At 38.4% G+C, this 27,823-nt stretch overlaps 2 protein-coding genes across 2 annotated transcripts in view; one reads left to right on the top strand and one right to left on the bottom strand.

Annotated features, from left to right (window-relative positions):
* Nucleotides 1-10,497, top strand: part of RAB1A (RAB1A, member RAS oncogene family) — a 45,670-nt gene extending 35,173 nt beyond the window's left edge. The window contains exons 3-6 of the mRNA XM_036751684.1: nucleotides 2,584-2,679; nucleotides 4,058-4,153; nucleotides 7,969-8,100; nucleotides 8,563-10,497. Of these exons, the coding sequence (XP_036607579.1) occupies nucleotides 2,584-2,679; nucleotides 4,058-4,153; nucleotides 7,969-8,100; nucleotides 8,563-8,760 (522 nt within the window). The 3' untranslated portion in view covers nucleotides 8,761-10,497. The remainder of the gene's footprint in view (nucleotides 1-2,583; nucleotides 2,680-4,057; nucleotides 4,154-7,968; nucleotides 8,101-8,562) is intronic.
* Nucleotides 8,948-27,823, bottom strand: part of CEP68 (centrosomal protein 68) — a 31,965-nt gene continuing 13,089 nt past the window's right edge. The window contains exons 5-6 of the mRNA XM_036751682.1: nucleotides 16,360-16,518; nucleotides 8,948-14,190 (exon numbers count right to left, since the gene is read on the bottom strand). Of these exons, the coding sequence (XP_036607577.1) occupies nucleotides 16,364-16,518 (155 nt within the window). The 3' untranslated portion in view covers nucleotides 8,948-14,190; nucleotides 16,360-16,363. The remainder of the gene's footprint in view (nucleotides 14,191-16,359; nucleotides 16,519-27,823) is intronic.

The following is a 27,823-nucleotide window of genomic DNA, read 5'->3' on the forward strand; positions in this document are numbered from 1 at the left end:
CTGATCAGCATAATGACCAACAATGATTCTAGGGGACTAATGATGAAATAGGACACTTCCTGATAGGTAAAAGATTTAGAGAATGATTTTAAAAGTGATTAAAACTAGAATGAAACAGGAGTGAAACATATGTATTGTCTTTTGGACGTGGCCAGTATGAAATTTGTTTTTCTTGACCAGGCGTGTCTGTAATAGAAGTTTTGGTTTTTGGTTCTTGAGGGGGTGGAGATGGATTTTTGCTAATTGAAAGAATCACACTTAATTTTAAAAATGTACATTAGGCCAAGCAAAATACTCATGTTTAAATGAGTAATTCTTGAATTAATAGTGTCTAAAATAATGAAACAAGTTCTATACAGATCTTTTATAGACAAAGCCTGAATTGTAGCCAATCTCAGTGGTCACGGTAGTTGCAAACATCTTCATTTTGTCTTCTTGGGACAGGTCAATGCTCCTCTGAAGCAATGAGGCATTTTTAGTCATCTTCCCAACCAAGGAAAGTAACTATAATACCCCTTCCATATGTTGGGTGCAGTGGAAGCTTGATACTTAGCTTTCAGCTCTGTACCCTTTACATCATGAGTAGATTGTCTTTGTTCTTTAGAGGTGTCCATTCTATTGCTTACTTAGCTGGCTGCTCATTTTTTTCATTCTTTAAAGTAAAAATAAATATCTGTTTCTCTGTATGTACCACTACTCCCAAATTGTGGTTGTGGCAGAATTTTAGGGTCCTTACCTTCTTTTTATTTATGTTTTTATTTATTATTTATTTATTTTTTATGTTAGAAACTGATCTTTCTGTCTCCTAGAATAGCATTTCTTTAGCTACCCAAGCTGTTTAATACAGATTAATCAGTTCTTTTCTACAATAACATCTAAGTGTTTGTTATGGCTAAAGTCTAGAGCTTGTTAATATAGCTACTGTAATTCACCATATTATTTGGTTTAGCTTCTGTTTGCAGTCTAATCTCTTCAGTTATGCCCTATAATCTTGCCCCAGTTATTTTATAGTAGTATCATTAAGACATTTTAACAAGTACCTATAGTGTCCCAAATTGCTATGTAATAATTTTAGACCATTTGACTAAAGCCAGTCCATTCAAACTCCCAGTCTCTCACCATCTCCTATCCACCCCACCCTGAGCCCCTTTTCCTGTCTGGGTCAGGGTGTCTCCAGTTGTGCTTTAATAAAGTTGACTTTGTTCCTATATCACTGCCTATTCAGGTAGCACTGTTTTTGCCCAATGTTGTCATGTTAGTTCTCTGTTTTTTTTACTAATCAGTGAAATTAGTCAAGGTGTATATGTGCCAACCCTTTATCTTAGTTCTGTCTTTCCTAAAAATTACCTGGATAGCAGTTATCTATGTGCTTTTGGTTGGGTAAGATAAAAGAACAAAAAGATTGAGACTAAACTTGTTCTTATGAGAAGGAGTTGCTTTAAAACTTTTATATGCGATAGATCTTCCGTTAAAATCCTCATTTTTATGGCATACCAGTGATTCTAGATTCTTGAAAGCTATGCCAGCAAGTCCATGCTCTGGCAGGTCCCACCAAGTAACGTCTATGGTGGTATGTCTGTCATCCGAATACTTGCCTGGCTAACTCTGGAGGGGCTTATTACCAAGCTGACTGCAGGGCAAAATTTTTTGGCCAGAATAACTCCTTTAAAAGGATCTACTAAGTCATCAAGAGGTTGGTCTGCCTTCAGAATATACTCATAGTAAAGAAATCACGATTAATTGAAGTGTAGAGTTTTTTCTAGTGGGTGTTTTAAATATTATTCACATAGAAGTGGTCCACTGACTGTGACCAGCCCTTCCATCTAAATGGTTAAGACAGTTGACCACAGACACAAAAATGTTAAGCTTCAATTTGCATTTTATCAGTTAACACAAGTTGGCATTCCTCTTAAAGGCTAAATATCAGTTTTTGTTGGCACATGGAAAAATGTGTTGGATATTACATAGTTCCTTTTTTACATTTTTTGTTAGTGTAATTTCCATGAAGAAATTACTTCCTTTTTAAAAGTGATTACCAAAACGAGTTTAATTTTTAAAACTTCAACATCAAGTAAGGAATATATGGTAAGAACATATTTCTTGCTAATGAAAAGGATAAAAAGTTCATATGGAAAGATTTCTAGACATTCTTTAAAATTTTTTAAATTTGGTGTCTTATAAAATTAGGGCAGTGAGGTAAATACTAGAACAGGACTTAGAAGAAGCTAGCCTCTTAATTGCATTCTAAAATAATAACTAGCATTTATATAATAGTTTGTTTGCAGATTACTTTGCAAATAAATAATCTTCACAACAACCCTGGGAAGTAGGCTCAGTTAATCCCATCTTGTAGATGAGGAAGCTGAGGCAGACAGGTTTAAGTGACTTGCCTACAATCACACAGCTAATAAGGGTCTGAGTCACGATTTGAATTCAGGTTTTCCTAACTCCAGCACTCTATCCAGTGCACCATGTAACTTCCCCTAGAACCTGAAACTACAAGTAAGGTTGTATATGCCATTCTTTCTTTATCACATTAAACGTGCTGAATTTTGCTGATTCATTTTTCCTTTGTTCTCACAGGATGATACATACACAGAAAGCTACATCAGCACAATCGGTGTGGATTTTAAAATAAGAACCATAGAGTTAGATGGAAAAACAATTAAACTTCAAATAGTAAGTGTTTGTTTAAAACTTGTAATATTTTAATATTAAGAATATAAATTTATGATGAATGATCTAGGGTTTGTTACTGCATAAGATAGTTTAATAAAATCAAGGAATTATAAATTAACTTTTGGAAATTTATAGCCAAAGCAAGAAGCAAAGTCAAATGATTGGGATTAAGAATTGACTTGTGTTTTACATTGCTTTCTCAAAATCTTCCATTAAAACAAGAAGAATTATACAGTGCCTCACTTAAAGCAGGTGTTGAGTGTGTATTGAGCTGGCCATGGTAGTACATAGCTGTAGTTTCTGCTGGGTCATTTGAGCTCAGTTCTGAGCAATGAGGGACTAGAGCCTATTGAGTCTCCATGTTAAGTCTAGCCACCAGTATGGTGAGTTCCAGGAACAGCGGGCCACCAAGCTGTGTGAAGAGGATTGAACTGGCCCCAGTCAGAAATAGCAGGTCATTTAAAATTTCTGTGCTGACGATAAGTAGTGGGGCCTGGCCTAGGAGCCTACTCTCCTCTCCTTTGCTCCCTCAAATAAAAAGTATTGAATGACAAATTTCAATTAAGCCAATTGTGTACAGTGTAGCCTGCTAGGTACGGAGAAAACCACATAGATAAATGTGATCTTACCCCTGCCCTCAAGAAGCATTCAGTGTTAGTTTAGTTACAGTCTGCCCGAATTTTGAGTAAGACCATCAGAAAAGCTAACTTTTTCCCTCCAAATGGAATTTTACCTAGTCTGATAGCCAGCAATTTTTACACACACACACATGCACTTTCTGTTATCTTGTCTGAGATTTGCAAATGAATTTCTACTTGTTTGTTTGAGGTTCAGGTAGTCTTCCATGGAAAGCAGGCTGGTGGTAGCAGGGAATATGATGGTATCTCAGGGGCTCTTTAAGTACTTGTTAGGTAGTTTTACATGGAAAATAAAATCATCTTGAGAAATGTAAAATACTGGTATGATTTTCATATATAAGGCATACTGCTTAAAGGAAGTTTGAGGCAAAAAATACCTTTATCAAACATTTATATGCTCAACATAGTTCTAGGTAGTTTGGTAACTGTTTTTTTTTTTTTAAAACCTGACATGGGTCCCTACCTTGGAGTTCAATGGCAGTAGAAAAATTTGGTAGTAATAACTCATGGTTGAATTGTAGCTGTGGCCTTTTTAGTGACAAATAATACTAATACTCATATTAAAGATCTTAGGTACTACAACTGTGTCCATTCTATTTGTATTCATTCTCATCTTAATATTAAGGTATTTCAGCAATTGAGTTACCATTGATTAAGCAAATATCTGTTTAATGTGTTTGAGGAGTTTTTGAAAGTTACTGTAATCCAACAATTTGTGGGTTATTTTTTTTTAATAACAGTGGGACACAGCAGGCCAAGAGAGATTTCGAACAATCACTTCCAGTTATTACAGAGGAGCCCATGGCATCATAGTAGTGTATGATGTGACAGACCAGGTGAGTTCTTCAGAAATTGTTGCTTGAGTAGAAGCCTATTGTGTGAGAATGGTCACATTCAGACATTTTACATTAAAATGTAAGCATTGTCAAACTGTTGTACTAAGTGTTTAACAAAACAAAATGTTTAAATGTAATATTTTGTATTTTTGAATATAGAAGATAGCATAAGACTTGGAAGAAAAGCTAATTTTATTCTGTTAAATGAGGAAAAAATAACTTTTTTCTTATTTGAGTTTGAAAGGTCATTTTTCAAATAATAGACTACAATTAATATAGTTGTTCTCAGATTAGTATTTTGAGTATTTATTTCTTGTAGTCATTAAAGGAAGATTTGTAGCAGGATATCCTAACTTGATCAACTTAGGGATGGTTCATTTGTGGTTGTTTTGTCTTTGAATTTCACATTTCTAAATCAGGTTATCGCATCTTTTTACAGTCCAGGTTTTCAGTGTATTCCACTCATATCTCAGGCACATCAACAGTGAGCTTGACAGTTCACCTTCAGAGGACAAGATTTCTTGGTTAAAGGAGTGAGAGTTCACTGTTGAGTTTTTAAAAAGGCATAACCAACATAGTAGAGATCTTTCCTTTAAAGACTTCCCTTCTCTTTTGACTCCCCTGTGTGCCAGTATCAGTTTTGATTTTGAAACTGCTTCTTGGCCAGTCTTAGTTTAATTGGCTTTTCCTAATAGTGTCTTCAGATTGCTTTTTATCCTGCAGATCTCTAGAGGGCAGTGCTATCTTTCACAATGAGATTGATACCTGCTGATACCTTGATAGTATCTAATATCCAGTAAACCGGGGGTTTGTTGTGCTTTGCTTTCACTGACAAGGTTTAGGAGAAACGTGTTAATTTTTTTTTTTTAACCACGTTTCATACCTAAAGTCAGATCAATAAAGTTGTTAAAAGTGAGATTTGAAGTCTCTTCTAGTTGAGATATTGGAAAAAAGGGATAAGAATATGAGAGACAGAAGAATATTTAGAGGAGAAGAAAAGTAGCACGTGAGTAATTCGGTAACCATTTGATAGGTTCCTATCAAAAGTGGCTTAGGTTGAAGACAAAGGTTAGGATAACCATCAGATACCAAGAAGCTGTTTTGTTTGGGAGTAGAAATTTATGAATATACAGAATTCAGACACCAAAGAGGCACTTGTGAAAAAAATGGGTGATAAAGTTTCACTTCTAAGTGATTTTATATTTAGGCAGGTTTTATCTTCCAGAATTATTGAAAATCTCAGATTTTGATGGTAAATTATCATTTAAAATTTAGTTAAGCCCAGAACTTAGCATTGTGCCTGGCACATAGAAGGTGCTTAATAAATGTTTATTGATTGATTAAAAAGGGCCTGTTATTTCAAGAATCTACAGTTAAGAATTTTTTTTCAGTGGTTTTTTTTTTTATTTTGCTTTAACTGTAAAATTGAAATTATTTTCTAAAGTTGCAATAAGGGTGTAATTAAAGATAACATTGGTCTTTCAGTGGATTGTGCTTACATCGGTGTGTGTATTTCAAGTGACAAAAATCACAGCTTTTTCTTATAAAATAACTGTCTAGATGGTCCTTTTCAACTTAACAACTGTCTGCCTCAGTTTCCTCATCTGTAAAATGGGTATAATAATGTCTTTGTCCCAAGATTGTTGTGAGGATCAAATGAAATAATAATTGTAAAGTGTGTAGCACATTTGCTGGCACAGAGTACTATTTAAATGTTAGTTAGCTATTTTAATTATTATAGATGTATTATCATGTCTCCCCCATCCCCCAATAAATCTTCCTTGGAGACTGCTTCTGGTGCTTTTAATAAACTGTGTGTATTCCAATAGAGCACCTTTAGCTGTCCATTGGTAATTCTTTGCCCTTATCCACATGATTGGCCCTTCCCTCCCTGACAGCCCTCCCCATCTTCCCTTGCCACAGCCATGCATATAGGTAGTGCAGTGGATAGAATTCTGGACCTAAAATTAAAAGTCTTGACTTCAGATATGGACCCCAAAGACTTATTAGCTGTATGATCTTGGTTAAGTCACTTAAATGTTGTTTGCCTCAGTTTCTTCAATTGTAAAATGAGGATAATTTGGAATCTACATCCCCGAGTCGTCATGAGGATCAAATGAGATATTTGTAAAGCACTTAGCATAGGACCTGGCACATACTAGGTGCTGTATAAAAATAATAATCCATTATTGTTATCATCATCATCATCATCATCTCTGTCCTTCAAACTCGTTATCCTACATGATTTTCTGGAACAATAAAATTCATTTGGAGTAGAAACTAGAGTAAAATCCTCCTGGTATGAACAAAAGGAGGGGAAAAGGTCTTCCTTTTGACTCTGGCCAAAAGTTGCCGCTGCTCTTAAAATGTTGTCCTTTAATTTCTATGATTTGATGTAATGGGGGAAGTAAATTGTCTTCTTATTTCAACAAATTTTTTATAATGAAGATCCAGAAAATTAAGGGACATGCCCAGAAGAAAGATGATCTTGAGAGCCTAGGATGTGTCAGAGGCACAGAATGAATCTTCCTGACGCTACGGCCAGTTTTCTATGTCCTACACCACATTCTTTCCTAGCTCTTTTTCAGAATACAGTATTTGCCTGTGATAGTCCTCATACAGATGCTTTATCAGTTGAGGTGTGGAGACTTAGGAATATTTTCTTGTTTATGTCTTGTTTCCTGGAACCTCAGAGTTGGGAGGGACCTTAGGGACTTCTTGTACAAACTGTGATGTAGACAAGAATCCCTTCTCTGTGGCTTCACTTCAGTGTCCAGGGTCCTCCAGCCTTTGCTTGCAGAGTTAATCTTGACTACAGTTGCTTGTCTTCCCCTCCCGTATCACCTTCTACCTATAGAGAGATAGCTTTCATTTTCTTAGGAAATTTGACTTGCATAGAATCTAAATTATCTTCTTTGCAACTTACACACATTTTTCTGGTTCTGCTTGATTTTTTTTCTTTCCCCAGTCACCTACACCCTCTTTTCCATACATCTTGATGTATTCAGTTTGTTATTGCTCAACAAAAATTAAGTACCTTCTGTTGGCAGAGCATTGTACTAGACTCCAGAAGAGATGGTGTTTAGATAACCTTGTCACCTGCCTCATGGAGCTTATGTCCCGGTAGGGGATATATAGCTCTAGAACTGAAATACAAAATAATGCATGCACAAAAATATTGTTCTCTAAAATCTAGTCTAAAGAGGATTGTTCCCAAATGGTATAATCAGGGAAGACTTCTTGGAGGACTTAGCATTTGAGATGAGCTTTAAAGTGGTGAGGAATTCAGGCAAAGAGGGGAGAAAGATCAATTCATTCCTAGAAACCATTATAAAAAAAAGGCTTGGAGGCTGTGAAAAGTACAGTTTGGGGAACAGTAGTTGGTGTAAGTATGCAGTGGGGTAATTTGAGGTTGGGTTGGAAAGGTCCAGTTATGTCAGATTTTGGAGGGCCTTAATATGTTAGACAAAGAGGTTGAGCTGTATGTGGTAGGCAGGCAGTAGGGAGCCACTGAAGATTTTTGTGGAAAGAGGTGATATATTCAGTGACTAGATACTAATAAGGAAGATTATTCTAACAATGGTGTGAGATGAATTGGTGGAGAGCAGTGAGGCTTGTACTTGGTGTGGAAGGAGGAGTAGAGTAGGAAATGTATTTGAGGAAGACTTTAAAACCGATAAGACTTGGTAACAAGGGTAGAATTGAGAGGTGAAAGAGAAGAACAGAGATAATCCTAAGGTTTCCAGTATGGGAAACTGAATATTTGATATTCAGAAGTTGATTTTGACTATATTTCTTAATGCCTATTTTTATAGGAGTCCTTCAATAATGTAAAACAGTGGCTGCAGGAAATAGACCGCTATGCCAGTGAAAACGTCAACAAGTTATTGGTAGGGAACAAATGTGATCTGACCACAAAGAAAGTAGTAGACTACACAACAGCAAAGGTATGTGTATTTTATTCTTTAGATTTTATTGTTATGCTTTTATTTCAAGTTTAGGCTTGGAAAAGTGCAACAACCATTCTCACTTTTAAAAATCTACTGTCATTCCTTATTTAAGTAGTCCTTTTCTGAATCAAAAACAGTATTGTTAGAGGAATGTTCATTAGAATCAAAGGAAACTTGGAGAATTTAACCTAACAATTCAAATACAGAATGATGCACGTACAAAACAGATTGCTCTGTGGAATCAGGAAAGACTTCCTGGAAGTTGGAATTTGAGTTGAGATTTAAAATGGGAGGAATTCCGGTAAAAGGAAGAGGGAGAACAGTTCATTTCTGGACACCATCATGAAGGGAAAGGCTTAATATATTTACCAATAGACTTTATGTTTTTGCTTAAAAGATGCAAATGCGTATGGAGAATGGGTCTGATTTTATTCTTCATGTCATGTTTTATATTCTTAGGAATTTGCAGATTCTCTTGGAATTCCATTTTTGGAAACCAGTGCAAAGAATGCAACAAATGTAGAACAGTCTTTCATGACAATGGCGGCTGAGATTAAAAAGCGAATGGGCCCTGGAGCAACAGCTGGGGGTGCAGAGAAATCCAATGTTAAAATTCAGAGCACTCCAGTCAAGCAGTCTAGTGGAGGTTGCTGCTAAAATCTGCCTCCCTTCTTTTCTCACAGCAATGAATTTGCAATCTGAACCCAAGTGAAAAAAAACAAAACAAAAAAAAAAACAAAAAAAAAAAAAACAAAATTGCCTGAATTGTACTGTATGTAGCTGCACTACAACAGATTCTTACCGTCTCCACAAAGGTCAGAGATTGTAAATGGTCAATACTGACTTTTTTTTTATTCCCTTGACTCAAGACAGCTAACTTCATTTTCAGAACTGTTTTAAACCTTTGTGTGCTGGTTTATAAAATAATGTGTGTAATCCTTGTTGCTTTCCTGATACCAGACTGTTTCCCGTGGTTGGTTAGAATATATTTTGTTTTGATGTTTATATTGGCATGTTTAGATGTCGGGTTTAGTCTTCTGAAGATGAAGTTCAGCCATTTTGTATCAAACAGCACAACAGTGTCTGTCACTTTCCATGCATAAAAGTTTAGTGAGATGTTATATGTAAGATCTGATTTGCTAGTTCTTTCTTGTAGAGTTATAAATGGAAAGATTACACTATCTGATTACTAGTTTCTTCATACTCTGCATATAATTTGTGGCTGCAGAATATTGTAATTTGTTGCACAATATGTAACAAACAACTGAAGAAATGTTTAATAAATATTGTACTTATTGGAAGTAATATCAAACTGTATGGTGATAAGTATTGTCTTAATTCTTATGGTTAAGGGGAAATATAGGCTTGCATTGTGCTCAAAACATAGCCATTTATGTTCAACCAGGGCACTTTAGACCTATTTTAGAATAGCAACAACAATGCTTCCCAGCTAATATACCTGATAAATGATGCAACAGTGCAGGCATGTATACTGTACAGGGATTTAGCAAATTTGGTTTGGAGGGAGATTAAAGTGGTATTTATGGAAATCAAGTACATTTTGAATGTACAATATTTAGTCTATTATCTCTGAAATTTAAAACCATTTTTAAATGGCTTTATTTAGAAATGCTTTTGTTAATTCATCTGTAGTAGAGATGGAAAATTGTATCTTTTTCCTAACTTGTGAATGATCAGACTAACAATTCAAGCTGATGTAATTTAGCCAGTATGTGCTTTTTTTTATATACTGTTACTTCCATATTCTGAATCAGTACCGTTTCAACTTTATTAAATAAGTTTAGCGCACTATCTTCAATAATTATTCTGCCCTCCATAAACTGTAGCTATATAACTTGTGTTGGGGGAAAAGTTAAAACACTGAAGCAGCTTGGGAGTAGGCTTTCTTTCATTAGTTGATAACCCTTACCTGAAAAATGACACCCCTAAAAATGAGTTAAAACCATTTGTGGCTGGGTGGAAATTTTAAAAGAAAGTTATTTGCCTGGGTGAATTTTTGCACCCACATGAAAACAGAAGTCTCAAGAAGATGTTGGGTTTTTTTGAGTTGGGTTCTGAATCTTTTGTTTTCCCCCTAAACACTTTGATTTAAGATTTTCCCCTTATTGTTTGTTTAAACATATGCTACAATAGCCAAAACACTGTACACAAACACATTCTATGGTGAAGTCTTTGAACTTAATTCAGGGGTTAAAATACAGGTAAAAGCAACCCTTAAAATATTTTTTATTTTATTTTCACTAAACAGGCAATCGTAATACATGGTACAAAAATAAGTGGGTAAGATTATTGTAAAATGAATGAACAGAATAAATATACAATTGAATTTTCCATCTATGAGAATTTCACAATAAAATCATAGTTTACTTTGTATTTTAGATGTGCTTATTGAGAATCTATTCATACTACGTAAGGCAACTGATCAGTTCCTGAAAAGTCACAGACAGTACTTGGGTAATTTTTAAAAACACCTTCAAATAGCTAACTTGCCTTAAAACAGTATAAAACACAGCTTTCAGAAACACTTGAAAAATAATTGACTAAACACAAACTTTGGATCCTGAAGCAAAATTTGATTACATACAATAGTTACGTTGCTCAAGCCATTATTCTTGATGCACCATCAACATTTCCATGAGATGTACATGCTTAATCAAATAATCTGGAAAATTTTGACATTCCCCAAGACATTCAAGACAAGGAAAATCATGTTGCCCTTCATTATGCCTGTTTGGGGGTTGAGTCTTTACCTGCAAGGGGGAAAAACATTGCTTTCTGCCCTCATCTTTAGAAACAAGTTATTTAACATGGGGCTGTGGGCTTTATTGTGGCTAGATGTTGGGGATTGTAAATTACAGTTCAGAAACAGTTCTTCTTTGAAGAAAATGGGGATCTTTGTGAGGTAGGAGCCATTCTTACTCTAAGCCTCCTTGACCTCGTGTTGAAATTTCATTTATTACAATAATGTTGACTTTATATGCTTAAAAGACTCCCTTTTAACGTTTCTGCACTGCTTTATGCTTGGCAAGTGCTTTCAGAAACATGCTCACAGTAACTGTACATTAACATCTTCAATTTACAGATGAGAGGCTCAGAAGTTCACCTACACATGGTCACATAGCTAGTCCTCTGTAGAACTGGGGCTCTCCTGGCTTAGTACAGTGTTCATTCTGCCATTCTAGATTATGCCTGTTGATATTCACAGAGGAACATTAAAATATTTCTAATAGGGACATGAAACTTAATAGAACTTCTTTTAAAGAGTTTGTAATGCACAACAACATTTCCTATCTGTCTTGATTTGAGGCACTTTCGCCCAGGTAGTGATAAAATTTTTTCCCCAAGGTTCTTAGATTGGCCTACCTTTTAGCATTACTGATGAATGACTGCTAAGCCAAAATGATTTCACTTTTCTAAGCCAAAATGATATTAATTTTTCTTAAAAAAGTGCCTAAAGAATAGTGGCTGTCAACTGGCTTACTGGCATTCTCAGACAGCTATAAAGTTCTAGCTTCCACAGATACTGTGGTGTTTTGCTACTCACTGGAAAAAAGATTTGAATGCCAATAGCTTAAAAACCCTTGTATGATGTAGAATTGGAGTGTCACTTATAGAAAAAGGGCCTCTCCCTAGAGTGTTCTGTGAAACTTTCAAAAGCTGTGTAAATCTATTACTGGATTTCAGGAGGCACCATGAGTGTAGAATTTGTTATCACTTGTTACACAGTACTGAGTAGTTTCCTTCTACAGGATGTTCTATTCATACAGCTGACTCATATACAAATTCCTAATTTTGAAATCAGGCCAAATGTGGCAAACTAGTATTTCTCTTCTTTTAAGGATTGTCGTGTATTTGGGGGCAAAATAGTAAACATCTGTGATTTCATTAGTGTTAGGAATTCCCTCCACAAATGCTGATCACAACCAATCTATGACTCAGGTGAATGATTCTCCAACCTTCTGGTCTAAAGACCCTTTAATAATTAAAAACTGAGGACCCTCAAATTTCTAATTTAGAAATTAAACTGTATTATTATGAAAAATATTTTTGACCTCCTGAAACCTAGATATATTCCCTGACCACACTTTGAGAAGCTGTTGACTAGTTTTTTTACACAGTGCTTTACAAACATTTTCATTTGAACATCACAGTATAAGCCATGAGATGCATACTTTACACATTATCATAGTGGAAACAGGTGAAATGATTCACCCATGATCACATTGCCAGTGGCAGCGGCAGTATCTAAGCCTTGTTTTTCTAACTCCAAGCTCAGCACGTTTTCTCTCCTATGATGAAACTGTGTCTATGGGGCAAAGGTTTTTTTTTTTTTTTAAAGGGCGGGGGAGTGGGGAGGGGGGCAGGGAGGGGGTGTTTCCAGGACTATAATTTCATTTGTATATAGAACTTCCAATATATTGACTCCCTCCCATCAATGCAGACTAGCAACTCCTCCAGTCTTAGAGAACTGCCTGAAGAGGAGAGGGAGGGAGGGAGGGCAGGGCAAGGTTTAGGTCACACCTGCCCAGTATCACAGTCACATCAGAAGCAGAATTTGAACCTGAGTCTTCTTTACTCTAAACTTCTGTTACTCCATAGCATATATTATTAACTTAACAATACATCTAGAAAGATTTCATTTTGTGTTTTAACTGGCCTTAAGTCTTAAAGGATTATTTCCTCCCCATAAACATTTTACCATCTAATTGTGAGTTCCCCGTAACAGACTAGGTAGGAATTACCTCTTTGGTAATGCATGACCAATTATTTGAAATGCCTGGAGTTGGCTAGGTCATATAGGTAAGTAATTTACATTTTGTATGTCCCAGAATGTTATCATAATCTAGCTTCAAAGAAGTTTTATACCACCACAATGGGGCTTTGAAATTTTCTTTGGCTAGAGTTGAATGTTTAGAAATGTGTACCTCATACCTCATTGGTTTACCTTAGAATATGATTAACTCTACAGCGGACCTCTCCCATCCTCCACAAATGTAGCAGATTTTTCTTTCTAAAGCAACATTCAAATGTGAAAGTATTTCCCAAAAGCTCTAAGTGCTTTTTTCTAGTACTCCACTACCAAACACGCTTTGCTCAATTCTTAGTTACGAGGATTTTTATATTCTACCTGCTTTCCTCTTCTATCTTCATTCATTCATGACCTGAGAGAATTGTTAGTATCACTGTTCTAAAAAGGAACGGAATTATTTTAATTGGTTAAATTACACTTCCACTTTAAGGTGGTAAGGAGACTCCATCTTTTTCTAGGGTAGAGGTACACTTACAACCTAAACTTTGAGGAATTAAGTGAGGCCAAACACTGTAAGTTACCCAAGAGATGGGCACAAAATCACATCAAATCATCCATTTGATAAGAATGTAAAGTGCCTTCAATAACAGGCATTTAATGTTTACTGAGGTGCCATCTTTGAATTCCAAAGAGACAACTGTCCTCAGCAAGAAAACTAGTGTTAATATCTCCCCAGTGTTTCAATGGGCTGTATTCATTTTCATCAGTAGGTTAAGTGTTAAAAATGCCTTTCTTGTTGCAAACATGCAAAATGAGGTTTCCCAAACAAGGTTTGGTTTTCCCAAATGAGGTTTCTTTATGGAAAGATCAAAAGCCTCTGGCCAATGATAACTCTCTTAGTTCCCAGTTGGCCAAGCATTTTCAATGTCATATTTCCTAGCCCTCTGTGGACACTTACAACAGGTGATGCAAACTGGCTCCTGAGACAACTGTCTGGCTATGAGAACTGTTGCCATTCCCTTTTCTTTTTAAGGGGACAGACTTGTCACTTAGGCTATTTTCTATTAAGAACTAAGAAGCTGAGTGGCTTGGCAATCCCCAGAGTCACTGGAAGCACCATTTGAGAAAAACCTTGGTCTGGAAGGCATCTGCTTTTCCCTTTTACAGGTTCTCATTAGAGGATTCATTTTTTCAATAATAATTCAAGTAGCTTTTCACTTCACACATGAGAAATTCATGTAGAGCCAGGAGGTCAGTGCAGGTTCTCTCTGCTACATCAGTGTGATCTGGCAAAAAATCATTGCTTGAGATATTACCTGAAATAGAAAGGCGGCCATGTGTTACAGGATGGAATAGGCCAGCAAAGAAAAACAATTCAAGAAATATGTGCATCCTTAGCCAGGCCAGGTTGAATAGAAGTTTGAATTTAGGCACAGTATTTCTTCATTTCAGAGTAAGAAAGGACCTTAAAGGACCATCCTAACTTTTGTTTTTACCAATAGGGAATTAAGGATACAAGAGATTAACTGCCTTGCCCAAAGTCACACACGAGAGACAGAGCTGGTATTGGAACTGGGATTTGGGGATCTTTAATTGTTGCTTCTTAAGCCACTGTATGAATACATGAGCTCTTGCACGGATTGCTCCTTTGACGGTACAAGAAGTATCCTGTTCACCAGCGGGACCATTATGGAAGAGAATGCCATGCTGAATCACCTTCCTAGTCCATTTCTTAAACTCTTTCTGAGATAGTGGGGATAAGCAATGACAGTGAATAGCCTCTGAATGGTGGTGAGCACTTGGCTGGCATGTGCCCCTGCCAAGGTCCTTGCCCTGCCTTTCCTTACCAGTCACTTCACCTTTCCACACATATCAAAAGATGGAATTGTTTCTTCTTAAAAAGCATGGAGAAACTACCCCCTTACTTCCTTTTTTAAAGTCAGGGTAGGAGGACTAGGATGGAAAACAGATTCAGGAGACCCTGAGTAGGAGGAGGGAGAGAATAAAACTTGAGACACTGAGCCCCACTGGTTATGAGGGGTTAGCTATGGCATAGAGAGAAAAGATACTGGGGTTAAATTTAAGTTTCTTAAAATGCGGTTTCTGAGGAGACAAAGACTGGCACTCTTTTGTGGGTTAGGGGAGACAAAAGGGAGAGAGACTTTGCTTCTCAATCAGTATTGCTGCAGAGTTGCACCATTAGGTTATCCTTTCTCTAAGCTAACAGAAATGATTTATTTCAAGAAAATGAACAGAATCACTAGTGAGCTGATTATATCCACAATTATAACAGTAGAGGACATGGGGCCAGCCTTAGAGTCAGGACAATAAAGACACAGGTTCCAGTCCTGCCAGAGACATAATGGCTCTAGGGCCATGTGGACAAGTCACTAAAGCTCTTGCTGTCCCAGGCAAGGAAGATTTAAGTTATAGATGCTCTTCCATATGTGCATGTCCTGGCTCATAAATAAACTCGTCCAGACTTCAAAGCCTGTCAGCACCCAGCTCCAAACTATCCTTCCTACTGTATTGTGTACACAAATCTTCCTCTTGCATGTCACAGTACTCTCCGACTGGCCTTCTGGCTGTTCCTCACACAGCGCTCCACCTTCCATCTCCATTTCTTTGCAATAGTTGTCCCCCATCCCTGGTATGAACACCGTCCTCCCTCTGCCCTAGAATCCTTTGTTCCCTTCAAAACTCAGCTCAGCGGTCATCTATGTGACGTCTTCATTGATTTCCTAGCTGCAGGAGCCCTCTCCCCAAAATACCTTGTATTCATTTCGTTTACACATAATATATGTGCAGATGTACAAAATACATAATACAACACATGTAGTAAATATAACTGCATAATATATTTAATGAAAATATGACAACTTATTAAGTGTAACGTACATTTATACTTAATATATGTTTCTTCCAAGAGAATGTAAGCGACTTGAGGGTTGTATCCCTAGGTCTGGCACACAGACTATTAATAAATACTCACCTAATTGATTCAGTCTGCATTGGTAATGTCAGTCTCTCCACTGATGAAATCAAAGCCCCAACATTAATAATAGCTCATACTTACATAAGGCTTTAAGGTTTGCGAAGCACTTCATAGATGTCATTTCACTGGAACTGAAAAGTGCTTGGAGATGTTTGAACCCAAGTCTTTCTGACTTAAAGCTCTGCCCTCTGCCCACTATGGCATGGCAGGCACCATACATACTTTCTAAAAAACGGTCTGCCTGGTCCCCTCTCCCCTCACCCCATCCTCTTCCAAACTGGCAACTTTTACATTATCTTGTCTCAGTTTTCTGTCATTTTTAACCTATCACAAACAACTCTGAGCTCAGCCAGTTTTAAGGACCATGACAGACATATTCATTCTACAAAATTATCTATTAAGCACAAGTGTTTCTGATGAGAGAATAGAAATCTCTTCTTCCCTCCCCGCCCCCCCCCCCCCCCCCCCCCCCTCCCTTTTCTTTGCTTACCTGGTTATATCCTTCCACATGTAGCTGGCTTGCTATCTGGACCAGAAGTGTTCCCGGCCATCATGTCCAGAGCTGCTAAGACGGAGTCATATAGGTGTTCTGCATGGTCCTCCAGCTCATTAGATTGCCTTGCAATCAACCCAAGGGCATCCTTTAAAACTGAAAGGAGGGATCAAAGTGGTTAGCATCCAGAATGTGCAAGTGCTATACAAGAAATTAAAAAACCATACTCATTGGATCCTACAGAAATATTTTTCCCCATCAAGATGACAATCCTTGGTTCAGAGATACAGTCTTACTAAGTTACTATTAAAAGCTCAGTGTACTAATGCCCAGAAACTGATAGCAGGTGATTTTTCAATACCTTTTGGTTCACATCACAAAATCCATGTTTTTACCCTCAAATTAAAGCTACAAGTTAGCTTAGTCTTTGGGTTCAAATAATTGGGCAGCATGGTAGCAAAGTGTAAAGAACAAGGAATGGCTGGCCTAGGCCCTCCCCCAAAATGGAGGTTGCAGAAAAAACTCACTGCTGGAATTGGAGAAGGCGTCTGCAGCGGGAAGAGGTGGCTATCTTTGAAAGGGCAAGTCTTTGAAAATCAACCTCTCAGGGCCTGTTTCCTCATCTGCAAAACGAAGGGGCTGACTTTGGAAGTCCTTTCCAACTCTAAAGCAATGACCCTATAATCTAATGAGGAGGAACACTGACATGGAATTTTGGAGACATGGACACACAAACCTTGGGGGTTAGATAAAGTACACAAATCGCTAGAGGGAACTGGGTTCAGGGTCCCAAGACCCGGTATTTAGCAACAGGAACACAGGGCAAGTCACTTAATCTCTTGGAGCTTAACTTCCTCCTTTATGACTCTTGGCCCTGGTGACTGAGGGAGTGCTGCCTCGGCAAATAGCTGAGATGGGACCCTTACTTGTGGGCTGTCACTTCAATCACCAGGCTACTTCAAGTTCTGTGGGGCCCCTGGTAGGTGAGGGTTATCAATCTGGAATGTGTTCTCACTATAAATTTTTAAATTTTGTTTTAAAGCAAAGTCAAAAGCCCTCATGTACCTCATTCAAAGAAACTGTTTACAATTTTTATTTAGTTCTCAAAGCAGAAAAAAATCCAAGCTTCTGCGGGTGTTGAAGGACACTTGTATTCTCAGGCCACCACCTTTCATTTCAGAGTCAGTAGGGATTCCTTTCTTCCCCTGCACCTGGAAGAGCAGAAGGGCGGGGTGCTCGTGGCCCTGATTTTGGCAGTATATAAGTGCCCTCCTTTCATTTGTATTTGTAGCCATTGCTGGAACACAAAGATCATCTCATTCCCTGGGCCTTTTTCAGTCTTGCTAGTCCTCAAGCTTCCTGCCACAGCTACAACATCTGCCAGCAGAGGAAGAGGAAACCACTGATGTGCAGACAATGCTGATGAGATGAAAGGAAAGAGGACCAGAGGCTGGAGATCAGCTTGTGGAGGAAGCCACGCCAATGCAGCGTCATCAGAGCAAAGCCAAGTCTTACAAGAGAGCTGTTGAGGCACTGTGGCCAAACAAGAGTAGCCAGAAGGAGGAAAGTAATTTCAAATATGATTAAAGCGGGTTTCCCCGTATGCATGTGTAGCAGATCTCTGGCTCTCAATGGAGCAGATTTAGAATTAAGAGACCTTTGGGTCAGCAGAGGGATGACGGAGAGGCTCACAGGATTCAGACCCAGGTCTTCCTGATTCCAACAAAGACAACTGTGCCTTCTCACATTATTTCTCTGAAACTCTGTAGTTACTCTTTTTCTGAATCTCAAATTTACGATGAGGTTATGATCTTCTAAGCACCTTAAATTCTTATGAAAATATTTAAGGGGAGGAGGGTAAAAGGGCTGGGAATCAAAAGAATGTACAGCTGAACAGAATTCCATTTCCCAGTGTAAATTCAGGGGATGACTTGAAAAAAATCTTAGTTTTGGCTCTGGTAAGTAGCAGCATCCAAGTCTCGATATAAAAAAGTAACCAAAAAGGATTTGGAGGCAGTCAAGCTGTCCAAGTACCTGTTTCAACAATTTGGCTAGCAGCTGCTGTGGGGGTGAGAGACCAACACAAGTCCAACAAGAATGCTGCCAGCACAGGTTCTGCTTTACTAAGGAAAGTAATGTTAGGGGGGTTAACAATTTTATTTCAATCCAACATACAAATATCCACTTAGTTCAGGGGAAAAAGCAAGCACCCTGAACTTCAGAGCAAATACAAACAAATTACAAACATCAACAGACAGACCTTGTCTGCTTCAAATCTCAATGCATAGTTACCAGGGTTTAACAAAGTCCCAACATCCGGATTTACGAGCTGGGGGGCTCTTAACAGCTGCCCAGAGTCTCTTCCAATCACACGCCACTCTTCCAGTGAGTGAGAGCTTTAAGCAAATAGCTCTGTTTCCTCTTTTTATAGTCTTTGGATGTCATCAAACGTCATCTGAGTGACCAGAACTTAGATACATACTATTGGCTCTGGTCTTAGCAACTCCCCTTAGGGCCCCAAGGGCTTCTCGACACATCTGCTTAGCACCTAGTAGCTAGGGGTTTGGGGCCTACTTAGGAGCAAAGCTCTCATCAGACCTCCTTTCATTGGCCCCACCTGGAGCCCCACCTGAAGCCTATTCAAATGGGGGCGCGGGATCTTCTCGCTTACTGATTGCCTTTACAATACCATGTGAAAAATAATGTACATTCTAGCGGTTTCAGGCACTATTAGTGAAGCCAGAAAATGAAAACCACTTTTATAGCTAAAGCAAAATCACATCATCAGCTAGATCGACCCTTAGAGGAAATCTCTCATCCATATGTGCCCTTCCTATTCCTGGACATTAATCATTTCTTAATGGAAGTGAAGATCACATTAGCCATTTTTTAATTTTATCACCTGATGATTGAAATTAGTCCAAAAAAATACCAGATCTTTCTTCAGATGAATTACAATCTAACTATGCTTCCCATTCTGCACTTATGTAAGCCCAAATGTAAGACTACTGAATTCTATCTCAGGGAATTCAGCCCAACATCCTAAGCTGTCAAAATCTTTTTGGATCTCGACTTACCATCCACTGTATTAGCCCTCAAAATCCTCCCAGTTTTGTAACACATGCAAATCTCATTTGCTGTGCCTGCTTTTGATTTGCTAGGCTTTCATACCATGCATGCCTCATCTATAGTCTCCTCATGGGATAAGCAACAGGTCTCATGGTTTTCTCACTCTAAACCATTGCTCTGCTATGGCAGCCCCTTTCTTCCATAGCTAAGTTCCTCTCTGGGCCTTTATTTTGGGGAGGGGTCCAGGTTGGCTAAGCTTTCATTTCCCTCCTGGCTGTGCTTGTAACTTTGACACCACATCCCCATACTGGGTACCTTCACCCCATCTCCTAGCTTTCTAGTTCTCTTTTGAATATTGGCTTTTCTCATTAATGATAACCTCCTTGAGGGCAGGGACTAGTAGGCACTTAATAAATGTTTGATTCATTTTCACTTGTACTTGTATCCTCTGCTCTTAGCACAGTGCCCGACACAATAAAGCCTTAATAAATGTCTGTTGTCTTGCCTTGTTTTGTTGCTAAGGATGCCACTCATCTGTCTCTTCTAGGACATTCATCAAAAGGTTATTTTAAAGAGCACAGGGTCAAGAACAGAAGCCATGGGCTTTCACACAATTAGGTAAACTCAAACTCGTTGGATACTTGGACTGAAAATAGCCATTAGGTGACCTGGGTCATCTTAGGAGGTTTGTGATGGAGAGGACCTGGGGCCTGTTCTTGGCTCTCATCTATCTAGCATTTTCAGCAATGACCTGTATAAATAAACGGCATCTATATCAGACTGCCTTCTGATGTGACATGGAATCACTGAATGACTATTTTCAGTATAGGCGTCCACCCAGTTTGAATCCATCTAACCAGATCAGGGCTGTCCAACCTCAGGTTTTTATTGAAACAACAGACAATATATTTGATTTGCCATTTTAGTGAGAGCTCTGTGGTAGCTCGGCTTCCTTTACTAAAGCATTTATGTAAATTTCTAGGCTTGTAGGCAGGCCGCATTTTGGACAGCCCTGAACTAGATGTTCTACCTCTACCCCCATCTCTCCCTCTTTTCTGCAGCATCATGAGATACTTTATCAAATGCCTTACTAAAATTAGGTAAACTACATCTACAGCATTCTTCTGAGCTAAATGTCTAGTAACTTTGTCCAAAAAGAAAAAAATTTGATCAGTCTGGAATGATTCGTTCGAAGCTATGCTGGCTCTCTGTAATCACCACTTCTCTTTCTAGATGTTAATTAACTACCCATTTAATATAATTTTCTTTTAAAAAAATTTATTCTCCCCCCACCCAGTTATTTGTAAAGATAATCTTTAACAGTCATTTTTTAAAAATTTTTGAGTTCCAAATTTTCTCTCTCCCTCCCTCACCAATTCTCTTCCTGAGACGGTAAGCAATTGATATAGGTTATTATACATGTTCAATCGTGCAAAACTTATTACCATATTAGTCATGTTGTGAAAGAAGACACAGACCCAAAGGAAAGAAAACCATGAAAAAAATACAGAAAGTGAAAAACAGTATGCTTTGATCTGTATTCAGATTCCATCTTTCTCTGAAGATGAATGGCATTTTTCATCATGAGTCCTTTGGAATTGCCTTGGATCACTGCATTTCTGAGAATAGCTAAGTCATTCACAATTGATCATCATACCATACTGCTGTTACTATATACAATGTTCTTCCAGTTCTGCTCACTTCACTTTGCATCAGTTCATGTAAGTCCAGGTTTCTCTGAAATCTGCCTGCTCATCATTTCTTACAGCACAGCAATATTCCACTACAACCATACACCACAACCTGTTCAGCCATTCCCCAATTGATGGGCATCCTCTCAATTTCCAAACCTTTGCCACCACAAAAAAAGCTTCTATAAATATTTCTGTACAGATAGGTCCTTTGTCTCTTTTTTAAAAAAAAGATTTCTTTGGATTGCAGACCTAGTAGTGGTATTGCTGGATCAAAGCATATGCCCAGTTTTATAGCCCTTTGGCCATAGTTCCAAATTGCTCTCCAGAATGGCTGGATCAATTCATAAGTCCACCAACAGTGCATCAGTGTCCCAATTTTCCCACATTGCCTCCAATATTTATTTTATTTTCCTTTTCTGTCATATTAGCAATCTGATATGTATGAGGTGGTATCTCAGAGTACTTTTAATTTGCATCTGTCTAATACTGATTTAGAACATTTTCTCATATGCCTATAGATAGCTTTGATTTCTTCATCTGAAAACTGACTATTCACGTCCTTTGACCATTTATCAATTGGAGAATGGCTTTTCTTAATACATTTGAATCAATTCTCTATATATTTGAGAAATTACCAGACACACTTGCTGTAAAAACTGTTTTCCAGCTTTCTGCTTTCCTTCTAGTTTTGGCTGCACTGGTTTTGTTCGTGTAAACTCTTTTTAATTTAATATAATCAAAATTGCTCATTTTACATCTAGTGATGCTCTCTAGCTCTTGTTTGGTCATAAATTCTTTCTCTCTCCATAGATCTGACAGGTAAATTATTCCTTGCTCTCCTAATTTGCTTATGGTATCACCGTTTATGTTTAAATCATGTACTTATGGTGGTCTATACCCAATTTCTGCCACGCTGTTTTCCAGTTTTCTCAGCAATTTTTGTCAAATAGTGAGTTCTTGTCCCAAAAGCTTGAGTCCTTGGATTTATCAAACACTAGATTAGAATGGTCATTTACTACTGAGTCCTGTGTACCTAACCTATTCCACTAATCCATCACTTAATTTTAAGCCAGTACTAGATTGTTTTACTGATTACTGCTTTATAACACAATTTGAGATCTGATATGGCTAGACCACCTTCATTCACATTTATTTTCACCAATTTCCTTGATATTCTCGAATTAGAGGGGCTACTGGAAAATGAAAATCCAGAACAGGACAAGCATCCAGGTGGGATCCTCTCAGAGATGGTAACCTTTTCTTCCAAATGAATTTTGTTATTTTTTTCTAGCTCTGTAATCTTTTGGTGGTCTGATTGGTATGGCACTGAATAAGCAGATTAATTTAGGTAGAATTGTCATCTTCATTATATTGGCTTGGCCTACCCATGAGCAATTAATATTTTTCCAATTGTTTAGATCTGACTTTATTTATGTGAAAAGTGTTTTACAACTGTGTTCATAGAGTTCCTGGGTTTGTCTTGACAGGTAGATCCCCAAGTATTTTATATTGTCTAGAGTTATTTTAAATTTCCCTATTTCTTGCTGTTGGGCTTTGTTGGTAATAAACAGAAATGCTGATGACTTATGAGAGCATATTTTATATCCTGCAACTTTGCTAAATTATTAAAACTAGTTTTTTAGTTGATTCATTAGGATTCTGTTAAGTATACCATCATAGCATCTGTAAAAAGTGGTAGCTTTGCTTCTTCATTGCCTATTCTAATTTCTTCAATTTCTTTTTCTTCTCTTATTCTTATAGCTAACATTTCTAGACAATACTGAATAATAGTGGTGATAATGGACATCCTTCCTTCACACCTGATCTTCCTGGGAAGCTTTTTAGCTTATCCCCATTACAGATAATGCTTGCTTATGGTTTTAGATAGATATTTCTTATCATTTTAAGGAAAACTCAAAAGATCTATTACAGTGGAGGGAAAGGGTGGGGTGAGCATTGCTCTTGTGGGATTTGGCTCAAAGGGGGAATAACATATACTCATTTGGGTACAGAAATCTATCTTACTCTATCGCGAAGTAGGAGGGGAGGAGGACAAGAAAGGGGGGTGCTGATAGAAGGGAGAACGGATTGAGGGAGGTCAGAAGCAAAACACTAATGAGGAGGGACAGGATGAAAGGAGAGAGGAGAGAAGAATAAACAAGGAAAATAGGATGGAGGGAAATGTAGAGTTAGTGTAACTGTGGATGTGAATGGGATGAACATCCACAGTTATACTAACTATACATCCCTCCTCAATAGATCTTTTGTGTCTCTTCATGTGAAATCCTTTACCCCGTTCTGCCTCTCCCTTCCCTCTTTCTCCCAATGCAATCCTCTTTCTCACCCCTTGATTTTTTTTAAATCATTCCATCAAAGTCAACTCATACACACACCCTCTGTCTATATATACTCCTTTTAACTGCCTTAATAGCGATACAGTTCTCATTGTCTTCCATTTTTTTCATTCCTTTGGTACTGTTTTATAATATCTTTATTTCTCATAAAGTCACTAGCTTCCACTTGCTCCAATCTAATTTTTAAGGTAGTATTTTCTTCAGTGGTCTTTTGGACCTCCTTTTCCATTTGGCTAATTCTGCCTTTCAAGGCATTCTTCTCCTCATTGGCTTTTTGCAGCTCTTTTGCCATTTGAGTTAGTCTATTTTTTAAGGTGATGTTTTCTTCAGTATATTTTTCAGTATTTTTTGGGTCTCCTTTAGCAAGTCATTGACTTGTTTTTCATGGTTTTCTTGCATCCTTCTCATTTCTCTTCCCAATTTTTCCTCTACTTCTCTAATTTGCTTTTCCAAATCCTTTTTGGGCTCTTCTGTGGCCTGAGACCAGTTCATGTTTTTCTTGGAGGCTTTTGTTGTAGGCTCTTTGACTTTGTTGACTTCTTTAGGCTGTATGTTTTGGTCTTCTTTGTCACCAAAGAAAGAATCCAAAGTCTGAGACTGAATCTAGGTGCATTTTTGCTGCCTGGCCATATTCCCAGCCAACTAACTTGACCCTTGAGTTTTTCAGTGGGGTATGACTGCTTGTAGAGTTAAGAGAACTATGTTCCAAGCTTGGGGGGATGTGCCAGCTCTGCCACACCAGCACTCCTCCTTCCCCAAGAACCCCCACAACCCGGACTGGACTTAGATCTTCAGCAGGCTTTTCACTCCTGCTCTGATCCACCACTTAATTCCTCCCACCAGGTGGGCCTGGGGCCAGAAGCAACTGCAGCTGCCCCACCTCCACTGCCCCAGAGGCGGTGGTTGAACCGTGACTCCTTTTTTCACTCTGTCCCCAGCAGCTTTTCCCACTAACCTTCACTGTTGTCTTTGGTGTTTGTGGGTTGAGAAGTCTGGTATCTGCTGCAGCTCGCTGATTCAGGGCGGTAGGGCACGCTCCACCTGGCTCCTGGTCTCGTTGGTCCGCGCTGCCCACGCTGGTCTGTTCCGCTCTGCTCCCAGCTCTGTGCAGGATAGACCTCACCCAGAGACCATCCAAGCTGTCCTGGGCTGGAGCCCTGCTTCCCTCTGCTATTTTGTGGGTTCTGCAGTTCTAGAATTGGTTCAGAGCCTTTTTTTTATAGGTTTTTGGAGGGACTCGGGGGGGAGCTCACGCTAGTCCTTGCTTTCCAGCCACCATCTTGGCTCCGCCCCGCGATACAGTTCTCAAGAGTTATAAGTGTTACCTTGCCATGTAGGGATTTAAACAGTTTAACCTTATTGAATAACTTAAATGTTTTTTTTTCTTTTCTGCTTACCTTTTTATGCTTCTCTTGAGTCTTGTATTTGAAAACTCAATTTTCTGTTTACTTTTGGTGTTTTTTTCCAGGAATGTCTGAAAGTCTTCTATTTTACTGAGTGTCCTTTTTTTTCCTTGAAGGATTATGCTCTATTTTGCTGGATAGGTGATTTTTGGTTGCAATCTGAGCTCCTCTGCCTTCTGGAATATCATTCTAAGCCCTCCAATCCTTTAATGTAGAAGCTGGTAAATCCTGTGTGATCCTGACTGTGGCTCCTTGACATTTGAATTGTTTCTTTCTGGCTGCTTGCAGTATTTTCTCCTTGACCTGAGAATGCTGGAATTTGGCTATATTATTCCTGGTAGCTTTCATTTTGGGATCTCTTTCAGGAGATGATTGGTGGATTTTTTAAAATTACTATTTTACCCTGTGGTTCTAGAATACAAGGGCAGCATTCTGTGATAATTTCTTGAAAGATGCTGTCCAGGCTCTTTTTTTGATCATAGCTTTCAGGTAATCTAATAATTCTTAAAATATCTCTCCTAGATCTACTTTCCAGGTCAGCTGTTTTTCCAATGAGATAGTTTACATTTTCTTCTATTTTTTCATTCTTTTGATTCTGTTTGATCGATTCGTTATGTATCATGGAGTCATTAGCTTCCACTTGCCCAATTCTAATTTTTAAGGAATTATTTTCTTCAGTTAACTTTTGTATTTCCTTTTCCACATGGCCAATTTTACTTTTTGAGGAGTTGTTTTCTTCATTGCATTTTTGTGCATCTTTTTCCTTTTTTTTTTTTGTGATTCCTTAACCAAGCTGTTGAATTTTTCATGACTTTCTTGCATAACTCTCATTTCTTTCCCCAATTTTTCTTCTACTTCTCTTAACTGATGTTTAAAATCCTTTTTGAGCTCTTCCAGGAGTTCTTTTTGGACCTGCGATCAATTTACATTTCTCTCTGAAGCGTCATATGTAGACTTTTTGACATTGCTGTCCTCTTCTGAGTCTGTGGGTTTTTTCTTTTAAGTAGTATTTTATTTTTTCCAATTACATGTAAAGACAACTTTTAACAAGGATTTTACATAAAATTTTGAGTACAAATTTTCTCCCTCCTCCCTCCCCTTTCTTTTCCCTAAGACAGTAAGCAACTGGATAAAGGTTTTATATGTGCAATCACAGAAACTAAGTTTGTGCTTTTATCTTCCCTGTCATAATAGTAGCTTTCTAGAGTCAGGGTTTTTTTGGTTTGTTTTTGCTCATTTTCCAGCCTATTTTGTGACTTTTAAAGTTGAACTCTGCTCCTGGGGCAAAAGAGGCATTGTCCCAGGTTTCTTGCACCAGGATCTCTGGCCCTGACACTCGCCTGCTGCCTTTCAGGGATGGCAGCTCATCCACTGCACCTGTGTGGCTTCAGGTCTGACAGCTTACCTACTGTACTGGGGTCACTGGGCTTGGAGCTGGAGGTCTCAAAACCAGTCTATTGTGCCTGGACCACAGGGGCCTTGGCTGCTGATCTGTTCTGGCGATAGGGGCCTCCCACTGGCTGGCCTGGACACTGCTTCTGCTGGGCTGCACTCCCCTTTTGCTCTAGTGAGACAGACCTTTCCTGCAGACCTTCTAAGTTATTTTAGCAGTTTTGCTGCTCCAGAATTCATTTTGATGCATGACTTAAAGTTGTTCGGGGAGGAATTTGGGAGAGCTCAGGTCTAGTTCACTGTCCTAATTAATGTATTTGCCTCTCTCTCATCCTATGATCCGCCCCCCCCCCGCCCCATTCCCCACCTATGTCACTCAGCAATCACATTAACAGATGACAATTATAAGGTGCTTTAAATTTCTAAATGTATTTTAATGACTTATCTAGTTGGAAACTTCATAAAATCCCTGAGGTTAAGTACCCAAATTTTACAGAGAAGGAAAATGAGGCTTATCCAAGGCCAAATAGCAAGTAACTAGCAGGAGTAGCTGAACGCAGGTGTTTCTGACTCCAAATCCAGTACTCTAAGTGCTATACCAGACAGCTACATTCCTAGCTACCAGTTCTTTCAGTAATCTAGCATCCATCTCCTCATTCTTTTAATGATAGGCTACCGCTGCCTCTTCATAGAGAGGTATCAGCTCTCTCCCCTTCTGGAAAAACTTAATAGCTTTTTCTCAGCTCCTAGTGTTCGAAGGACCCACTTTCTGTTCTCTAACATTGTCCCACCCTCCATCATCTTCATAGGTCAGAATTCCCCTCTGCCCCTTCAGACTCCATTTCTTCTGTTTTCACACTGAAGCCCTTCTCTCTCTCTCTCTCTCTCTCTTAAAGCATCACTTCATTCTCTCTCATAACCTGGAGAGCAGAGAAGCATTTATGTCCCTTCATCCTCTCTTCTACAAGGAGATTAGTCTGCACCTTGGGAATAGATAGCAGTCACTTGGCCAAGGCAGAAACATAAAACAACAGACTAGTACTATGCAAGTCACAGTAAAATTCCTCCTGCTCTCCATACATCCTGGAAATGAAGATCCGCAGTCATTTTCACTTTACTTGTCGCTCCCCTGGAGAACTACCACAGTAAACTGTTTGTAGTCTTGAACTCCTGAGTCATCACTTTCCTCACACCTTGACAGCCACACACGAATTTCCTTTCCTTTGACTTACCAACTTATCTCAAATTCCTCTCCTTAAATCCTTTTCCTCTTCCTCCTTCAGCTTTAGTTCTTTGCCACCTTCAATTTCCCTAAAGCTTTTCCAAATTTCCCCTCCCTAAATTTAAATCTCTAGCATTTTACACATACCCAAACACTCCAAACAGGCGATTCTCACTCATTTTTCAGCTCCAGTTCTTATCTTTCTACATGGCCTTTTCCCAGACTGGAACATAAGCAATACAACTAAACTTGTCCAAATCAATGTGTCCATTGCAGTTGATGATCTGCCACTAGTTCAAGGTTTTTAGCCGATCCACAAAATCTTCT

The sequence above is a fragment of the Trichosurus vulpecula genome, chromosome 3 (genome assembly GCF_011100635.1).
Source record: "Trichosurus vulpecula isolate mTriVul1 chromosome 3, mTriVul1.pri, whole genome shotgun sequence".
Lineage (NCBI taxonomy): Eukaryota > Metazoa > Chordata > Mammalia > Diprotodontia > Phalangeridae > Trichosurus > Trichosurus vulpecula.